This window comes from Pleurodeles waltl, chromosome 4_2, assembly GCF_031143425.1.
Source record: "Pleurodeles waltl isolate 20211129_DDA chromosome 4_2, aPleWal1.hap1.20221129, whole genome shotgun sequence".
Taxonomy (NCBI): domain Eukaryota; kingdom Metazoa; phylum Chordata; class Amphibia; order Caudata; family Salamandridae; genus Pleurodeles; species Pleurodeles waltl.
In genome coordinates, this window is record NC_090443.1 from 114,606,147 (window position 1) to 114,624,498 (window position 18,352).

At 43.9% G+C, this 18,352-nt stretch overlaps 1 protein-coding gene across 1 annotated transcript in view; it reads right to left on the reverse strand.

Moving 5' to 3' along the window:
• SLC4A8 (solute carrier family 4 member 8) overlaps positions 1–18,352 on the reverse strand; it is a 626,941-nt gene that overhangs the window by 262,577 nt on the left and 346,012 nt on the right. The window contains exons 9-10 of the mRNA XM_069230889.1: positions 9,014–9,101; positions 7,274–7,420 (exon numbers count right to left, since the gene is read on the reverse strand). Of these exons, the coding sequence (XP_069086990.1) occupies positions 7,274–7,420; positions 9,014–9,101 (235 nt within the window). The remainder of the gene's footprint in view (positions 1–7,273; positions 7,421–9,013; positions 9,102–18,352) is intronic.

The window sequence follows — 18,352 nt, forward strand, 5'->3', positions numbered from 1 at the left end:
CATAGGGAGCCTCTGCTTCTACACTCTCCTCACAGAGCAGCCCAACAAGATGTTGTCCAAACCAAATGGGGAACTGCCGGGGGATCTATCCCCACCCCCCACCTCTGCTTCTACACTCTCCTCACAGAGCAGCCCAGGGACACAGGTGACTATGGCTGTAGCGTGAGCGAAAAAAAAAGACCACTCCCTCAAAGAGATGTTGTCCAAACCAAATAGGGAACACCAGGGGGATCTATCCCCACCTCTGGGCCCAGAATAATCACCATTAAGTGACGACTGAGTGGGACCACGACCCAATCCTTTTTGGAGGCTCTGTTTGCTTCCCTCCAGGATGAATTCCAGACAATTAAAAAAGATTTATCAAATTATCTCAAAGAGGTCTGCTGCGACTTAGCCGAGTTGGGCGATAGGGTTTCCACCCTATAAGACCATGATTTCAGTCAAGATGAAGAAATTGAACAGCTGCAGTAGGAGGTTATCCGGGCCCATGCTGAAGACCTGGATAACCAGTCATGGCGAAATGATATACGTACTAGGGGGTGCCAACCAATGCAGAAGGCACAAATTTGGAAGCATTTGTCAGGGACCTCTTCCTTTAAATCCTCAAACTTGCACCTGACAGGGAGCTACAACTCAACAGGGTGCACAGAGCGGGCTTCCTGACACCAGAGGACATTGTCCAGCCACACATTCTGGTAAGCATCATGACTTTCAGCTCAAAAAAAGTATTCTCTGCAAGGCCAGAGACTTCCACTCTTTGCATTTCAGAGGGCACACATTGACATTCTACCAGGATCCAGCAGCTCTCATGCTACGAAAATGCTGAGATGTCTGAAAAGTGACAACCTGCCTGCAGAGCGGAGGCATTCCGTACTCCAGGGACCATCTGTTCAGCATCATTTTTCACCTTGCCAACAAGCTCTGTCAGCTTCAATTCCTAATGGAGTCTTCCCGGGCGCTGAACATTGAGGAGTCACCGGAGAGGGGCCAGCAGGCCCACTCCCAAGAACAAAAGGATTAAAAAAGATCAAGATAGCAAGAGGTTAAGGCTTCCCCTAAAGGACTGCATCCAGACCCAGAAACCATGGCTATGGATCATAAGTGGTGCTGGAGACAATGTCCCATGAGCCAGACAGAAAAGAGACAACATGAGCACCACCGAGGCTCCCAGATCATAACCAGCAGCTTTGGCAGGGTGGGAGGTGGGGCGGTGGGTTTGAAGAAGGGCTTGAGCCAAAATACAGACCTGTAAACTCAAAATCCTCAAACAGACATTCCTGATACCAGCTGGAGCCTCCGTTTTTGGACTCATAATGTTTTTGTCATTGTCTATTGTTGTCATGCTTCTAGGGGTGGGGGGTACTTGCAAAACAAGCAATTGCACTACATTTCAGATTCTGGTACACACTGGCTCTGCCAGAATCAGAGTAGGGTCCAATAGAGGGACAGCAGGGTCTCATTCTGGGCACCTGTAACTGAGCACTTCCTAGCCTCATTACGCACATGATAGTTTAAAGGTCAATCCTCAATGTAAAGAGGCTCAACAACCCAACCAAATGTCGTGCCACTCTATCATAGCTAGAAAAGTCGGGGTAGACCTGTGTCTCATGCAGGATACCGATCTAGTATCCAGAGGCTAGCATAGGCTGTGTTCCCCGCCTTTCTGCAACAGTTCTTCTTATCTGCCTCTTCTAAAACCTCAGGGGTAGCTAGCTATATTGGTTTTATAAACTGGTAAAAATTAGAGGAAGGCTCCTGGCTTACACTGTGAGTGCAGGAGATTACACATTTACACTGGGTTCTCTATACGCCCCCAATAACAGACAAAAACAATTCCTACTCCAGGTTGTAGCAGACGTAATGTCCACCGAGGGCAGATTCATGCTGGTGGTGGGGAGACCTTAATTTGGTATTCAACAACAACCTGGACCAATTAGCTCCCCACTATGGTCAAACTGGAGCCCTTTCATGCGATGGAGCCCAGTGGCTAAAAGAGATAGGTTTGAAAGACCTGTGGAGCGATCAGCACCTTCAGATTAGACATTCTATTCACATACTCATAAAATATATGCCTGCCTCGATCACTTTTTGGTGACAAAAACTTAGTTACAGCAACAGAGGCTGAGCCACGACCTCTTTCAGATCACACCACAGTGTCCCTTAGCCTAGCTCTCTCCCCTAGCGGACAGTGCTCCTGGGCTTGGAGAATGCGGGAAACCCTGCTTTATAGACCTGAAGTAGTGAACAGGGTCACTCAAGTGTTAACAGACTTCCTAGCCATTAACAATACTGCTGACAGCTAAATCATCATGCTCTGGGAGATCCTAAAGGCAGTCATCCGGGGAGAACTGATTGCGCTATCAGCAGCAGGCAACACACTCTGCTGTGACAAGAGGGAGCATTTACACACACAGGTGCAGGAATTAGAATGCCTGCAAGGGTCTGGCGGCAACTAGAAACAGCATGTGCACAGTTAGCAGGACTTCATTTAGATAAGGAGGAATATGCATCGCTTCGGCTCCGACACTCCTATTGTGGGGGAAGACAGATACAGGAGGCTATTAGCCAACAGACTGAGGGCATAACAACAAGCCACGGGAATGGACTTCTTACTGGCCAAGGACAGTACAGATATAATTGGGGCAGCCCCATAGCCTCTGCCTTCCAGGATTTCTATGAAGAACTCTATTCGGAGCACACCCTGCTGCCAGACAGACCAGGCCTATATCTTAGGGAGGCACACACTCTGAGCCTAACACAGAACAAGCTGACGCTCTTGATTGCACCATCCAGATAGAAGAGGTTATTTCTGCCTTTACTCATCAGAAACCCCTCAAATTGCAGACATCGGACAGTTTCCCAGCTCTTTTTTTTATAAAATCTTCTGTTCCACACTCACTCCAATTTTAACCCAGCTCTTCAACTCGATAGTGGGCCCGTATAAGATACCTGATGCTGGACACCTCCATCGTCTTCATTCACAAAGCAGGAAAGGACAAAAAGCAATGTGGTTCATATCGCCCAATATCTCTTCTCAATGTGGATATTAAATTCTCCCAACCCAATTGGGGCCTCTAATGCCGGGCTTGATCGATCCAGATAAGGCAGGTTTTGTACCGCACAGACAATGTAGCGATAATACCAAACGCATTAGGCACCTGATAGACAAAGCTAAATGTTCCGGTAGAAAGATAATGCTCTTCGCCACAGACGTGCAAAGCATTTGACCGGGTGCACTGGCCCTTTTTGGAGAAGGCGCTTACCCACTTTCGCTTCGGTGAGCGCTTCAGTACATGGGTCCTTAGCAACTACTGCCGACAAGTGCGCGTGAATGGGCTGACTTCAGGTCCCTTTCCATTTCGTACAGGCAACCGACATAGGTGCCCCTTGTCACCTCTGCTATCTGCCCTTTACATGGAGCCTTTAGCCCAACGTACCAAGACAAACCGAATACCACAGGGCTCAAGCTCGGTTTCGAGAAACAAACTATCAATCTGTACGTGGACAATGTGCCAGTTGCATCGGATAACCCGATGGAGGCCCTTCCGGCCTTTCTGGCTTAGAGAGAGGAATTTAGCCAGGTGTGGGATTCCATATCAATATTCACAAATCACAGACCCTCAATCTTTTGGTCCATCTGGCAATGGTGGTGCAACTCGCTTGCCAATATCCTATACAATGGGTGACGCCCTTCATCCCTTATCTGGGGATCCAGTTAGCTCCCACAGTGCAGGAGCCCGCAAATCTTAACTACCAAATGCTACTTCAGCAAATCAAAAGAGACCTAGCCAAACTGAAGCACTATCGGCTGTCTTGGCTTGGCCGAGTGGCCGCCCTAAAGAAGACTAACCTCCTGAAAATGTCAATCTTATTTCAGGCTCTCCTGTTTGAACCTGCCGCAGGTATGATTCAGTCCATACAGGGGAAGATGAATCGCTTTGTTTGGGCAGAAGTGAGACTGCGAATGCAGCTTGCTCTGAGCTATAGACCCCCGAGAGAAGGGGCTTGGGCATTCCAAATCTCATGCACTACTACTAGGTGGCACAGCTCAGATGGAGGCATAGACCAGGGAGGAATCTCAGAAACACTGGCTGTTTACGGACTGGGCAGTTGTGGGGCTGCACTTGTGGAAAGTCCTGTTTTTGACAAGATTGCAACATCCAGGGGCTTTTACTAATCACCTGTTACTAGAGCTATGCTGGAGGTTTGGGACCGAGTGGTGTCACTTACCCACTGATGCTGATTATAGGCAACACTGACTTCACACCAGGGTTTGATCAGGCCGTGTTTCAGCTGTGGAAACAAGTGGGGTGTTGGTTTTTGGGCAATATGTTCGATGAAGAAGGTCCTCTCCCTTTTGATCAGCTGTACCAGAATCTGAGAGAGTGCACTACATTCAGGTCTGCATTAACTCATGTATCCGATGGTACGAGCAGGAGCTCAACAGCCCCTTATGGCCTTCGAGAAGTGTCTGGTTACGAAAACCTCAGATAAGCGTCTTAGCATGGAATTATCTGGCATACTACACCAAGCTACCCCACAGGCTGAACCGCCGGGGCAGAAGAGGTGAGAGCTAGAACTGGGACGGCACGTGACACAGAAAGATTGGGAGGAGGTGTACTATAGAGCACGTGATACAGCATGAAACATAACCAGGATTGAAATGGTCACTAAAATAATTACATATTTGTATCTTACAGCAGTGAAACTGCACAGGGGTAACTCTGTATGGAGTGTTCATTGCTGGAGAGGCTGTGAATCCCCCGGGACATTACTCCACCTGCTCTGTGACTGCTCCAAACTTACACCGTACTGGCATATGATTCTAACTGACATGGATACCCACGTAAACACACAACTACCTCGATTCCCAGAATACACTTTCCTGGGACTCCCAAATGCTCTCCCCTTTCTGCTAAAATCCCGCAGAGGGAGACAAATCAGTCTGGCTTTAGGGACAGCTCTTTAAAAATCTTAGCACACTGGGAACATCTCAACACACCTAGGATGGTTACATCATTTATGACATGTCCAGGGAATGGAGAAGCTTACTCTTACCCTCACCGCACAGTGTGACTCCTATAGGGAGCTCTGGAGCCCATATATTGCCCTTTTTTCAGCAGAATTCAGAGAATTAATGTTCTAGGTATCTCTACTTACTACAATTGACAGAGGTTGATACCCTGCACACCTGATAACAACTAGGGCAACACTCCGGGGACATGAAGTGCCTTACTGTAGCTACAGGAACCCCGGGGGGGTATGGGTGGGGGGGTGAGTTCAGTTGTAGTTTTTCTTGTAATGTTATGCATGTGCTTCATGATGGAGCAATGTGTCATTCTCAATTGTCACATTGCTTTTTGTAAATGCAATAAAAACTTTGAACTATCAAAAAAGCCAAACATATCACTTAAAGTGATTTTCTATGCTCAGTGGAGACTTAATAGTAGCTCGTATGGCAGACATCTTGGAAAGGTGAGACTTCCTGAATGAAGTTGGTATGGCTCGCAAGTCTTGGACCTTACCTTACTATCCAGTGTATAAATAGTCGGCAGGATGGTCCTTGGCTTTGGAACTATAGAATTGGAAGTGATACTACCTACCAAAGTATGTTAACTGAGAGTGTGGGGATTCTTCTGAGGCTTGGGAGCCTCAGGGATTCACACTGTAAATGTTTGTCACTTAGAAAAAAGCCTATGTGCAACATAATCATTTGAAACAGCTTCCTAACATATAAAGTTTCCAATCCCAAATACAAGTTCTATCATAATCAAAAACAAACTGAAACTAGAGATCATTTCAAAGGTTAACGTTTTAGTTGTTATAATCTGCTCTTCCAAATGAATAGTAAATCAATATGAAAATCTCAACTATCGCTTTAAGGTATCCAAGAGTATTTATTGCTTTTTGACTTTCACCCATTTATAGGGTATCTCTTATTAATGCCACCACCCTATGAAGACTTAACTTCTGCACGTACATCTATGTTGGCCACAGCCCTTTGAAAGATCATAAGCAGCTCCAACAGACATGTTACCCAAAAGTCAAACTTAACTAAGAAAAGAAACCTAAAACACATTTTTGTTCAGACTTTCAACATATTGTAAGCATCCATTTAGGAACTGTACTCAATATAAAATTATGAGTTAAAAATACCACAGGCCTGACTGTGCTTTCACAATGTCAGCCAAACTGCTCTGTCAAAGATGGCAGCGCTATTTGCACAAAATCATAGCTGGCCTGACCTAAGCAGATTGACAAAGCGAGTAGCGAATGAGTTATCAAAGAGATTGAGAGCCGATTGGAGGGAGGCTGACAAGTGCAGATCATACTGGGGAAAGGAATGCACTAATTACCTTATAAAATAATTAACAGTAATTAAAACTATTATACCATCATCAGATGTATCCATTTGTGAACATCATGAATTGGCACACTGAAACATACTTTTCCCATTGAGCACATTGTCTGGTGCTCTTATGCTTTCAATCTTCAAGAATTTGCTTCCTATCTGAGTACTTAGAACATTGAGCATATAGAAAGCCTCACAGCATTACATAGTGCATCACACACATCGCCACAAATAAGTTAACTATATCAAAGATGATCTTATTGGACCTCAGGGAAACAAGGCAGTCTCTTTAAGCTGGTTGTTTATCAAACCCATAGAGGTGGAGCAGGGGTAGAGCTTCTTCGTAAGGCACTTTGGAAAACAGCACTACATAAACAAAAGGCTTTGAAATGAAATAAAGTAACTACGAATTACTGAGCTGGTTATGGGTTCAATACTAGTGACCTGAAGTCGCCCAATCATGAAAAACTACTAGTAAAACGTGTTCTTTCACGTGCCAGCGATAGGGATTAAAGAAGGATTGGCCCTCTGTTCTTCATGTTGTTTTGCAGTAGCATGGAACACAGATCCTGTAGCAGAAATCATCACTCATTCAGTGAAACAATGAGCCCAACAAGGGAATTGTGAAAAGATGTGAAACCTCAAAACTAACGGAACAACTTAACTAACACAAGAAACAATCCATCTAGTTCAAGGCAGCTTGCATTGCTTATAAGTTTGCCATAGCTCCATAGCTATAGCTTCCATAGTTCCATAGCTTAAAAATGTTACATGTGGATTCCCAATGCCACATGCAAGATATAGAGTGTTCCAGAAAAAAAAACCCACAGGTTTCAACAGATGGACAGACAGCACCATGGTCAAGGATTAAGGTACTATGAAAAAAACTTGTCGGGCTGTTACACAAAATATGCAATTTACCTGGGAAGGGACGTTCTTGGGTGGCTCGATTCTAATAGAAGGGTCCCACTCTCCCGGGGGTAATACTGTCACTTGATCCAAGAATTCATCTATTCCAGCCAGGAGGTCAGTGCGTTCCTTCGCTTTGTAAGCAACATCATGAAATATCTGGAAGAAATTTCAATTTAAGATGCTAGGAAACCTGCAGCAAGAAGGCATTTTGAAGAAATACACAAAACAGGAGTCATGTGATCTAAAGCTCAGAATTAAGACATACAAAGCTACTAGTGGAAATATCGACTGTTACTGTGACAAATATGTAGGCTAAATACATGTTGTGTGAATAGAAGACAGCATGTTGTGGTTATCCCATGCACATTGCTTAGCTGACTACAGCTTCTGCGTACTTTGAAGGACGATTCTCAAGGTGGATACAAAACTTGTTAAGCATCACTTTACCAATACAGAGAGTCTGGAAAATCTGGTGCGAGAATGGGCAGCTGCCAAACGGTATTATGAACGGTCACAGTGTGAGGAAACAATGAATTCAGGCACAGGCATCTGACTGCTCAAAACAGTCCGACCCATAGAGCTTGTTAGGAGAAATGCAACTGGGAATGCTTTCCTGGGGGTCTTGAAGCCTCCTTAGGGGGTCCGTGACTACTGAGAAAATTAACTAATATTAACAGACTAATAAACTGAATACAAATAAAGTGGCTAAATGTACAACTGAAATTTTTAAAACGTACTGTAAATGTCAGGGAAATTGAAATTGGAGGCTAAAAATTTAATTAGTATCCTCTCATTCATTTGTGGGAGCAGTGCAGCTGCAACAAACAGAATACAGTATAGTGTGGCTTCAACTGAATTTAGAAATCTCCAACTTTCCTAGTAGAAGTTTTATTTTTCTATTTCATTTGTTTGCAAATTAAAAAAAAATGTGTTATCATTTGTGTAAGTGTTTTATGAATGCTGGTTTCTATATTTTTTGTGCATTGTTGTGAGGTTCAAATCATCAACAATGTTTAGGCCTGGGTCCCAGCTTCCAGTAATGGCTCAGTGGGGGGTCCCCAGATTCCAACAATGATTAAGTGGGGGTTCCGGTGGTAATAAAGTGGAGTTTCACAGAAGTAAAAAGATTGGGAACCTCTGGTGTACACAAATGCTCACAACATACAGCGAATGACTATAGCATGCAGCTAATGTTAAGCCAATGTTGGGTCTACCTTTTTTACCCATCTTCGTACTGAGATTATGGAATCGTTAAGAATGTCACCATGTGATTGTACCACACATTTGGCTACAAGTTGGGGACAAGATCTTATACCTTACAATGTTGAGGTCATATTTCCCACAACAAATAAAATAATGGTTTACATATGGAGCACCACAGAAATGAGTTCTCATGGTGACAAAGTTACAGGATCTGAGGCTAGGGAATGAAAATCCCAGACAGCAAAAAGCTTAAAGGTACTTCTAGTGTATTCAGGGCAAAACAAGGGATCCTCATAAATGATACAAGGAGTTTCCTAACATAGTTCAAATACGTGGCCAAGGCAAAATCAAAGGGATGGAGCTGTATTGGTTGAACTGGATGTCAGAAACCAGTCCTGAATAGAACCCTGAAAACCCTGAAAATTAAATTACCTTCCTACCGTCACCGTATTCAGGCTTTGCTCTCTCTAAAACAGTATTTCTACATTTGAAAGCATGAGTAACACGTCGTGAAAGCAGAACTGATGCATTTGTCTCATACAATACCTCATCAGTCATTATTGTTGCCATGGACCTTCCAATTTCATGGTACTGCTGAGCCTTTCCTACTGGTCCCAGCAAAATAAACAGGAACCTAGTGAAGAAAAGAAAAGGAAATACATTTTTTTCAAGAAATTGGTTACCTAGCCAGCAAGATTCCTATCTCATTTACACAACACGCTATATGTCTATTCGTTGCAGCTTGAATTGACCTCCGAACTGAAGATGTAAATAACAAATTGACTGGGGTGTGCAGCAAGTGAAACGAGGCCCACATTCTCATGATTTGTTAGATTGTATATACTTATACAATTTATATCTACCATATATAGCCATAGTATTCTAGGCTGTCTGGGAGGAGCACAGCTACACAGTTCTGATATTTCTCACTGATCATGGTCATTTTGGTGAAGTAGCATTGTGGTTGGCTGTTTAGTGGTTTCTGTTCAGTGACACGTTTAGAGATGATTCTTCATTTATTTAACTGAATATGCTTCCTTGCTGGTCTTTTGGGGTGAGTGACAGTAGAATTATACTGTTTGTCTCAGTTCACAAGTGTGGACTGTTGTCCACATCCTGACTGGTTGTTTTGTGCGGCATTGTTTTGTGAACTAGATACATCTAGTGGTGTATTATGTGCTTGAGAGTGCAAGTCGGTTGCATATTGCATTATGTTGTTATAATGGAGATTAGTATGCATGCATAACACCCATAGGCGTAGGTTTTGGGGAGGGTGACACCCCTCAAATAAATGCATTCTCGGCTTGGTACTTGTGCTTGGAGAAGCTGGGTCGACTGCTATATCTGTGTCAGTTATTTTCTCGTCGTGAACCAAGAATAAAAGACAAAACAGTGACATATGATGTAAACAGGCAGTGGATAAGTAAGGTAGGGAGGGAGAGAGAGAGTGTGAAAGAGAAAAGGAAGGAAAGAGAGCTGTGGGGGAGAGCAATGAATATTTCTAAAAAAAGAAAATGTCACTTTTAATACATGTATGTCTGTGCAGTAATATAGACTAATGTACCAAGGCAAAACGCTTTTGTATGTTACAGAAATACACTTTTTTGTTAATTTTGAATTGATGGTAACACATTTTACATTATGTTTGTTGCATGACATTCATGGCAAACGTTTTCATGGCTTGGTTCATGCACAGACTCTTAGGGGGTCATTCTGACCCCGGCGGGAACCGCCATTTGACCGCTCTGCGGTCAAAAGACCGCTGGCGGCATTCCGACCTTCCCGCTGGGCCAGCGGGTGCTAACAATGTTAGCGCCCGCTGGCCCAGCGGGAAAGGGGCCTGCAACATTGAAGCCGGCTCCGAATGGAGCCGGCGGTGTTGCAGGTGTGCGACAGGTGCAGTTGCACCCGTCGCGATTTTCACTGTCTGCTAGGCAGACAGTGAAAAGCAGGCTGGGGCCCTGTTAGGGGACCCCTGCACTGCCCATGCCAGTGGCATGGGCAGTGCAGGGGCCCCCAGGGGCCCCAGGACACCCGTTCCCACCAGCCTCTTCCTGGCGGTGAAAACCGCCAGAAACAGGCTGGCGGGAAGGGGGTCAGAATCCCCAAGGCAGCGCTGCTTGCAGTGCTTCCCTGGAGGATTCTCCCAGCCGGGGGAAATCCGGCGGAAAACCGCCGGACCCGGCTGGGCGACCGCGGCTGTACCGCCGCGGTCGGAATGACGAATGAAGCAACGCCAGCCTGTTGGCGGTGCTTCCGTCATTCGCGACCCTGGCGGTCTATGACCGCCAGTGTCGGAATGAGGGCCTTAGACTCTTAGCAGCAAGACAGACCCATGCCTGTGCACTCGCTCGGCTGTGTGCCTGCCTCCATTTGTGAGTCCCTCTAGTACATTGTTCTGTCAGTCACTTGATGAAATGATTTGTAAAAAGTGAGGATTAGAAACATGGTGCCTTGCCCACAAGCACCAATTTAACAACTCTACCATCAAGGCTTCTTTTAGCAGAGATGAAAAAGATTGCATCCAGTGGAAATGCACTTAAAATATGTGACCCCAGGGCAGGGACTCCAGGCCATTGTGTTGTACATGACAGTAGTCAGAGGTTCCCATGGAGAAGCACCATGCCAAGGTGGGATAGCAAAGGAGTAGCTTCAGCAGCAGTGTTTGGGGTGCAACACCCCTCAAATGCATTCTTGGATTGGTACGTGGGCCTGGGGGCCCTAAGTTGGTCTGCCATGTCTATGTTGGTTTTTCTAATCATTCTGAGTTCACAAATTGGTTTTAACTTGTTCATTTTCTGATAAGGATCTGAAATATATTTAGCAACTGGTTTACCAAAAAAGTGGTAAATCTGCACAAAAATAAGTACTCTTTGAATGGGTGCAAATTTGCTACTTTCTGGAATTCACAAACATTGGCGGTATAAGTTTTGGAAAGCTGAATCAGTCTCAAGTTTCCTCCTAGCAGCAATCACACACCCAAAAGGTTACAGAAGGAACTTTTGCAAATAGTCTTTCAGTGAATTGTTTTTTGCCCAACGCACCACTCTAGACAGAGGACCACCTATTGCAAATCAGTACTGGCTTTGTTCCTCATGGAAATTGACCATTCTGATCGTTGGTTATCTCACTTCCTAACCCCCCCCTCACACTAACACCCCCCCCACACAAAACACACCCAGCCCGGCATCATCTGCTTTTTCTTTTAGTTGAGAAATTTGAGATTCACACTCTTCCAAATCTCACTGACAGATTACACCTGTACCCTTCTGTAGTGTTAACATGACACCCTATGTCAGATGGATATAACCAGACATAGATGGGGAGAAACTGAGAAAACATGAAAGAGAAAAGAAAAGCAGATCGAGTAACAGAAGGAGGCTCAGAGAGGAAGCATAAGGAAAAGAGGGAAAGAGAGAAAAAGCAGACAGAATAACTTCGACAGAGGTAAGAGAGTGGACCCTTGATTTAGAGTTGAAGTGTTACAGAGATGAACTGCGATAACTAAGTCACTGAGCAACAATACTTTGTCCCGGTTTACCAGCTAAGGACAGCAGAGTGGGCGGCTGAGAGCAGGCATGAAAAACAAGCCAGTCAAGAAGCAGCAATAAACGGTCCCTAGGGACACAGATATTCTCCTGGTCGTAGTTCCCCGTACAAACCTTCAAATGGAAACGAAGGCATTTTAACAAAGCTACACTCCTCCAGGCACAGTGGACATTACACAGCAACAGCTCGGCCACTCTAAGCCACCAGCTTATGTACTCCTTGACTGTCCTTCAGGATAGCCTTAGGTATCCAGTGTTGTGAATGAATATGCAATTACCTCATGTAGGGCTACTTTAGATTAATCTCACGAATTTTCATTCAATCTAGTACTTCCCATAGGACTTTTACAAACTGACTGACTGATTGGATTTATAAAGCGTTGACTAGCTACCTCAGTCTCCTCCTACTAGTCCTAAAATCCACCTAAGTAAATGGACTATTCTTCAACTTTTCATTGAAGATCTGTAGTGAGAGGCAGATATTAATGCCCAATGCTAATGAGCTACATATGTATGGGACTTACAGAAGAGGCCACCAACTCAAATGCAGAGGTTGCCAGGTTTCCCTTTGCGCTACTACTCAAAGCGTCTTTGCCCTGGTAGTTTTTCTTCTAATCTTACTGGATGGATGGTCATATAGTCAAGTGCACAATCCCAATTGGAGATCCGAATTTAGGGCGACTTTTTGGCAAAACCCAAATCTCTACCCAACTTCTTGCTGTCCAGGTTTCCACAGTCCCAGGGACAGCAGGACTAGGCTCAGCCACACCCATTTCTGCAACCTACATGTGGATTGTTCTAAAACACTTTTCCATCACACCATGAGGGCAGAGGTGAACTACTTACTCTTCAGGGATCTATTAGAAATAATGCTGTTCAATTGAGAATCTGAGATCCAAGGTGCCTGAAACAGCAACAAGGAACCCTGACTGTGGGTGCCTGAAAATCTGTGTCCATACGCTATTCAACGTCCACCTCCCATTCTCCACTACTAACGACCTTCCACTAACACCTTTGGTACAAATAGGTCAGGCAGCATACTGAGCATCTTGCTTTGCCAGTCATCTTCAACTACAATATCAACTACGAGCTGTATCTCTTTATAACTCAAATGTAATCATCAAAATTCTTCTGTTCAATTTAAACATGGTGTTCTGAAGTGGCCGAAAAGCAGCCTGTTGGCATCATACAAAATGAAATATAAGTAACGTAATAATAAATACATTCAATTCATAGAAAAGCTATGATCCAACTAAGGTCCTTTCTCAATCAATAAAGACCAAAAGAGCATGTTACTCCGTGGCTTGATGCCAGACACAGCAATAATATCTTGGGTCCAAGTAGCCTATCCCCTCCGAGTATAATGTCATTCATTGTCAAGGAATCCCAAGTTCAATCAGGATGTCCCTGCAGACAAAGCAACAGTCAGGCACAGCCCAAAAAACTGTCAAGAAAATATACAATTTTCTTAAAAATACAAAGGCTTGGAAAACCACCATTAAAAAAACGTCAGTATGATGATGATGAAATTGTTTTATAGAGCAAAACTGTTACCCTAATGAGGGTGCTCTGGTGCGATAAGACTGATACTGCAACTGCAACTGATAAATCCGAGCCTTTAATCATAGAATGACAATTCTAGAATGAGAGGACTTATAGCTAGTGTGATAGTCTCATTTGGGAACGAGTTTCTGCTCTATATCCTTCCTGGAAAAGTAGGAACAAAAACAGATTTGCACAGAATATGAGCCTCTGATCTTGACAAATCTAAAGGCCAATGACCTGCTGACTTCCAAGTGTGCTACTGCGTAAAGCCAGGCATCACACTGCTCCGTTCTGCTCAATCTGAAGCCAGTAAACCAATCATAATACATCCAATTACCAGAGATTCAAGGGCCTAGCCCCTTGCAGATATGCTACTTCATTCAGCTAGAAAAGGAAAAGCAGGGCCAGACAATGCCTCTGAGACAATCATGTTATCTCCTATGGGCAAATAATCCAATTCCTGACTTGCTGATCCATGCCATGATCCAAACAGCCAGTCTTATTAAAAAGTGTAGGTAAACATAGTGGGGTGGCAGGACACAAATAGCCCATCCTTGCAAGCCACGAGGGAGTATGTTGCCAGGTAATAAAGGGCCCACTTGCCTTCTTCATTGCGCTCATATGTTACCACACAAAGCTTGGAAACAAAGGGACTCCAACAAGTATGTCCATCTCAGATATGCTACTATAGCCTTAGAACCCGCCGTAGCGGGCTCTACTGGCTATTAAGGGCCCGCTCCCCGCGTTAAATGCCCGAGCCGAAGGCGAGGGCATTTAACAAGGGAGAGGGACTTTAATAGCCGGTAGAGCCCGCTACGGCGGGTTCTAAGGCTATTAGAACATTCTGCCACACAGGGCAGAATGTTCTATTAAAAAAAAAAAAAATTCACGGAGCCCGAGGGGATTTAAATCCCCTCGGGCTCCGTTAGGCTTTGTTCACAGCTGTTGCTGTGAACAAAGCGAACATTGGAATGTTGGCGCTGCGGGCTTTTACCGGCCAGTAAAAGCCCGCAGCACTCCATTGTTTTCAATGGAGCCTCCAGCATTCCATTTTTCTAATACTGTTTGGATACATAAATTCTAATTTCCCATCACATGCTAACACGAAAAGGGGATTTCAACAGGTGTGCAACTAGACTCGATCTTAGGGGTGGGATCAGGGCCTAGAAGTTAGCAGTTTGTTAAGAGTCATTGCGGGTGGCTTACTTTTTAGCAGGGACTTGGAAAAAAATCTGGATTCTACATTGGTCATAAAAAGTCCGTGTTTACAGACATCTCCAAGCATGGTGTTGGTGAAGGAGGGAAGTTAAACATTTTCAAAATAAATTGAAATAATGTACTTAAAACATTGTTTCCCAAACTGTGGGTCACGATACACTGGCAGGCCACAAGACACATTTTGGCAGCTCGCCAAAGTCCAGGCAATAAATAAAGATGTCACATATTTATTTTGACACATTTGCTGCAGCTTCAATGACAGATGTCAAATACCAGGGTATGTCTTTTGTTGCTTATTTGTTTTTACACAACCACTCCTCTCACTTTGCAGTCAGAAAAGTAAAGTGAATTACATGATTATCTTGCTGGGGCCATGAAGTGTGAAAGGAAAGCTGGAGGATGTCATTTTTCCTAACGCACAACCAAATGTAAATACCTGTGAATAAAATGTACATGTTCAGCAGCTAAAAATAGTAGAATGAAGCAAATTTGTATGTAATCCTGAAATGTGAAGGAAACAAAGATTTTAGTAGGATCAGAACAACTGAAGACACTTTACTTGATGAGGTGTAAATAATACATATTCATTGAAACATTATAATTTGTGTGCAATATAGTTTCAATGGAAAATGTATAAATAACTATGTGCTACTACATGATGCCTTAGTTACATTTAAAAAAAAACACCCGCCTCATGTCCATTAAACCTAGGAGGGTTGTGAAAATTTGTCATACTAAAAAGAGGGTCACAGACCTTAAAAGGTTTGGAATCACTGATTAATAACATATTCACTTTGATGAGTAGCAAAAGAAAACAAGTTACTTAACTAAAACTACAGTTATCCAGTATTGGTATCTTTCATAGATTCACATGCTTGAATCATCCCCGTCGTCAAAGCGAGAGTCCCATGGTACCTTAGAAAAGCAATAAGTGGCAAATAACTATAGGCCCTAATGCTACCAAACTTAAACATATTCCCTATCCATGTTCTTTTGAAAAAAACAAATTTGACCTATAACCAATCAGGTGCCAGCACCCTCCAGAACACTCCCAAGAGAGGCTACTTCCCTCAGATTTTCAAGCACTAGAATGAAGAATATACACTGCAAAGGAAGGTGAGTCTCACCGGGGAGGAAGGTGGGTTGCATGTGAATCTATGAAAGATACCAATACTAGATAACTGTAGTTACAGGTAAGTAACTTGTTTTCTTATTCAGTATTGGATCGTTCATAGATTCACATGCTTGAATCTGAATAGTCAGCAGTACTCAAAATAGCTGGAATGCCCATAGTGGAAGTGGGAGCAGGCATATCGGTTCATATAAACAATCCTACTAAAATACAAGAATTGTAAAGTAAGTTAAATAATAGTGAGGCTCACCTTAATGAAATATGACGCAGAACAGTCTGTCCGACAACTGAATCGCTGCGTTGTGCCAATTCCAAACAGTAATGCTACACGAAAGAATGAGTATTCTTCTATGTTGCAGCTTGGCATATCTTGTCTATGGGGATGCCTTGAAACAGAGCAGCAGAGGATGAGATTGCTCTTGTAGAGTGTGCTTTAGGTCTGTTGGTTAGCGGTTTTCCAGCCTTTCTATGACAAACTGAATGGTGGATGCAATCTATCAGGCTATTGTTGCTTTTGTGACTCCTGTACCCTGACGAGCTTGGCCGTAAGAGACCAGTAGTTGGTCTGTCCTATGGAAAGGTTTGGTACACTGGAGGTAGAATTTCAAACATCGTTTGATATCCAGTGTGTGAAGAGTATTTTTGGCTACTGTCGATGGGTTTGGAAAGAATGTCCTCGCTATAACCAGTTTGTTTAATTGAAACGATGAAGGCACCTTGGGAATATATCTTGGGGTCATCCTGAGAAGAACAAAAACATTCGAGAAAGTTTGAAATGGCTTGTTCGTGGTAAATGCCTGTATGTCAGTCACTGACTCTCCCAATGGAAGTAAATGCAAGGAGAAATGTAACCTTAAATGTGAGAAACTTCAGATCCGCTCTGTGTGTGGGCTCAAATGGTGCTTTCATTAGTTGAGAAAGGACAATCTTTAGGTGCCAACAAGGAGGAAGTGGTCACACCGGAGGAAAAGTGCAAAACAGTCCTTTCATAAACTGTTTTATGAGCCTGGATGAACCTAGCAAAGGTGTATTTATAGAGCGTCTATAAGAGGATATTGCTGCCAGGTGAACCTTAACCGAGGCATGCCCAGGTTCGGTCTTGGATAGAGAAAGGAGGTATGATATAGTTTGGTCTGGTAGAGCCTCCAACGGGTGAACATTGTTTTGTCAGCACCAAATACAAAATCTTCACCACTTAAACCTGTAAGTTTTGTTTGTACTCTCCACCTGTGCTCTAGAAAGAATTACTCTGAATTATTGATCGGTGTTCATGTCCTGGAACTCATAAAACTCAGGAGCCATGCGTGCAATTGGAGAGAGGCTGGTTCCGGATGAACTATCTGCCCTTGGTTCTTCGTTATTAGGGTCTGCTTGCTGGGAAGCCGTATGGGATTGGCCACCCACAGAAGAATGAGTTCTGTGTACCAATACTGCCTGGGCCACCTGGGTGCTATGAGTATGGGTGTGCAACCCTCTGCTTTCATCTTCTTGAGAAGTCTGGGGATCAACGGGAAGGATGGAAAAGCGAATGCGAAGATCCCGGACCATTGCATCGAAAGAGCATTCCCCCATGTCCCCGAGAGCGGGAACTGACTGGCATAAAAGTGGCATTTGGCGTTCTTGTTGGTGGCAAAAAGATCTAGGGCTGGTCGTCCCTAGCATCAAAAGATCTTGTCTACTTCCTTTTGATTGAGCTCTGATTCGTGACAACTGTGGTCTGTCCTGCTGAGCGAGTCTGCAAGAATGCTGTTGATACCGGGTATGTGTTCCGCTCTCAGAGATATTTTGTGAAGAGTGAGCCATTCTTGGTGTGATTTTGATCAAATCTTTGAAGGAACCTTGAGACTGTATCCATTGAAGCTGCAGGTTCTCTCGTAATGGTCTCATCTTTAATCTTGCTAGATGAACCAGGTTCACTGAAGAGGAAATCATTCCTAAAAGCGACTTGAATGTCCTCACAGAAACAAAATTTATTTTTGAGATCGTGAGTGCAAGGTTGGAAAGTTTTTGTTTTCTTGCTATTGAAAGATAAGCCTTGTTTCTGCCCGTGTAGAGTTTTGCACCCAAAAAGACTATATTGCGTGTTGGAATAGTGGATGATTTCTGGTGATTTACAGTCAGACCTAGACTGAAATAAGGGTAGGCAGGCATTGGTGGCATTGAAGGCCTGTTGCGCAGTTGGAGGCTTTATAAGCCAGCCGTCTAAGTACAGGAAAATTTGAAAACCTTTGTTGCGGAGAGTAGCCGCTTCACTTTCTGGAAATTCTTGGTGCCGACTTCAACCCGAAAAGGAGAATTTTGAATTGATAGTGGGTACTGGCTATGGTGAAGCGAAGGTATTTGCGATGGCTGGGATGTATGTGGACATGAAAATAGCATCTTGGAGATCCAGTGATGTCATGTAATCTCCACAGTTGAGAAGATGAAGGATATCGGACAAGG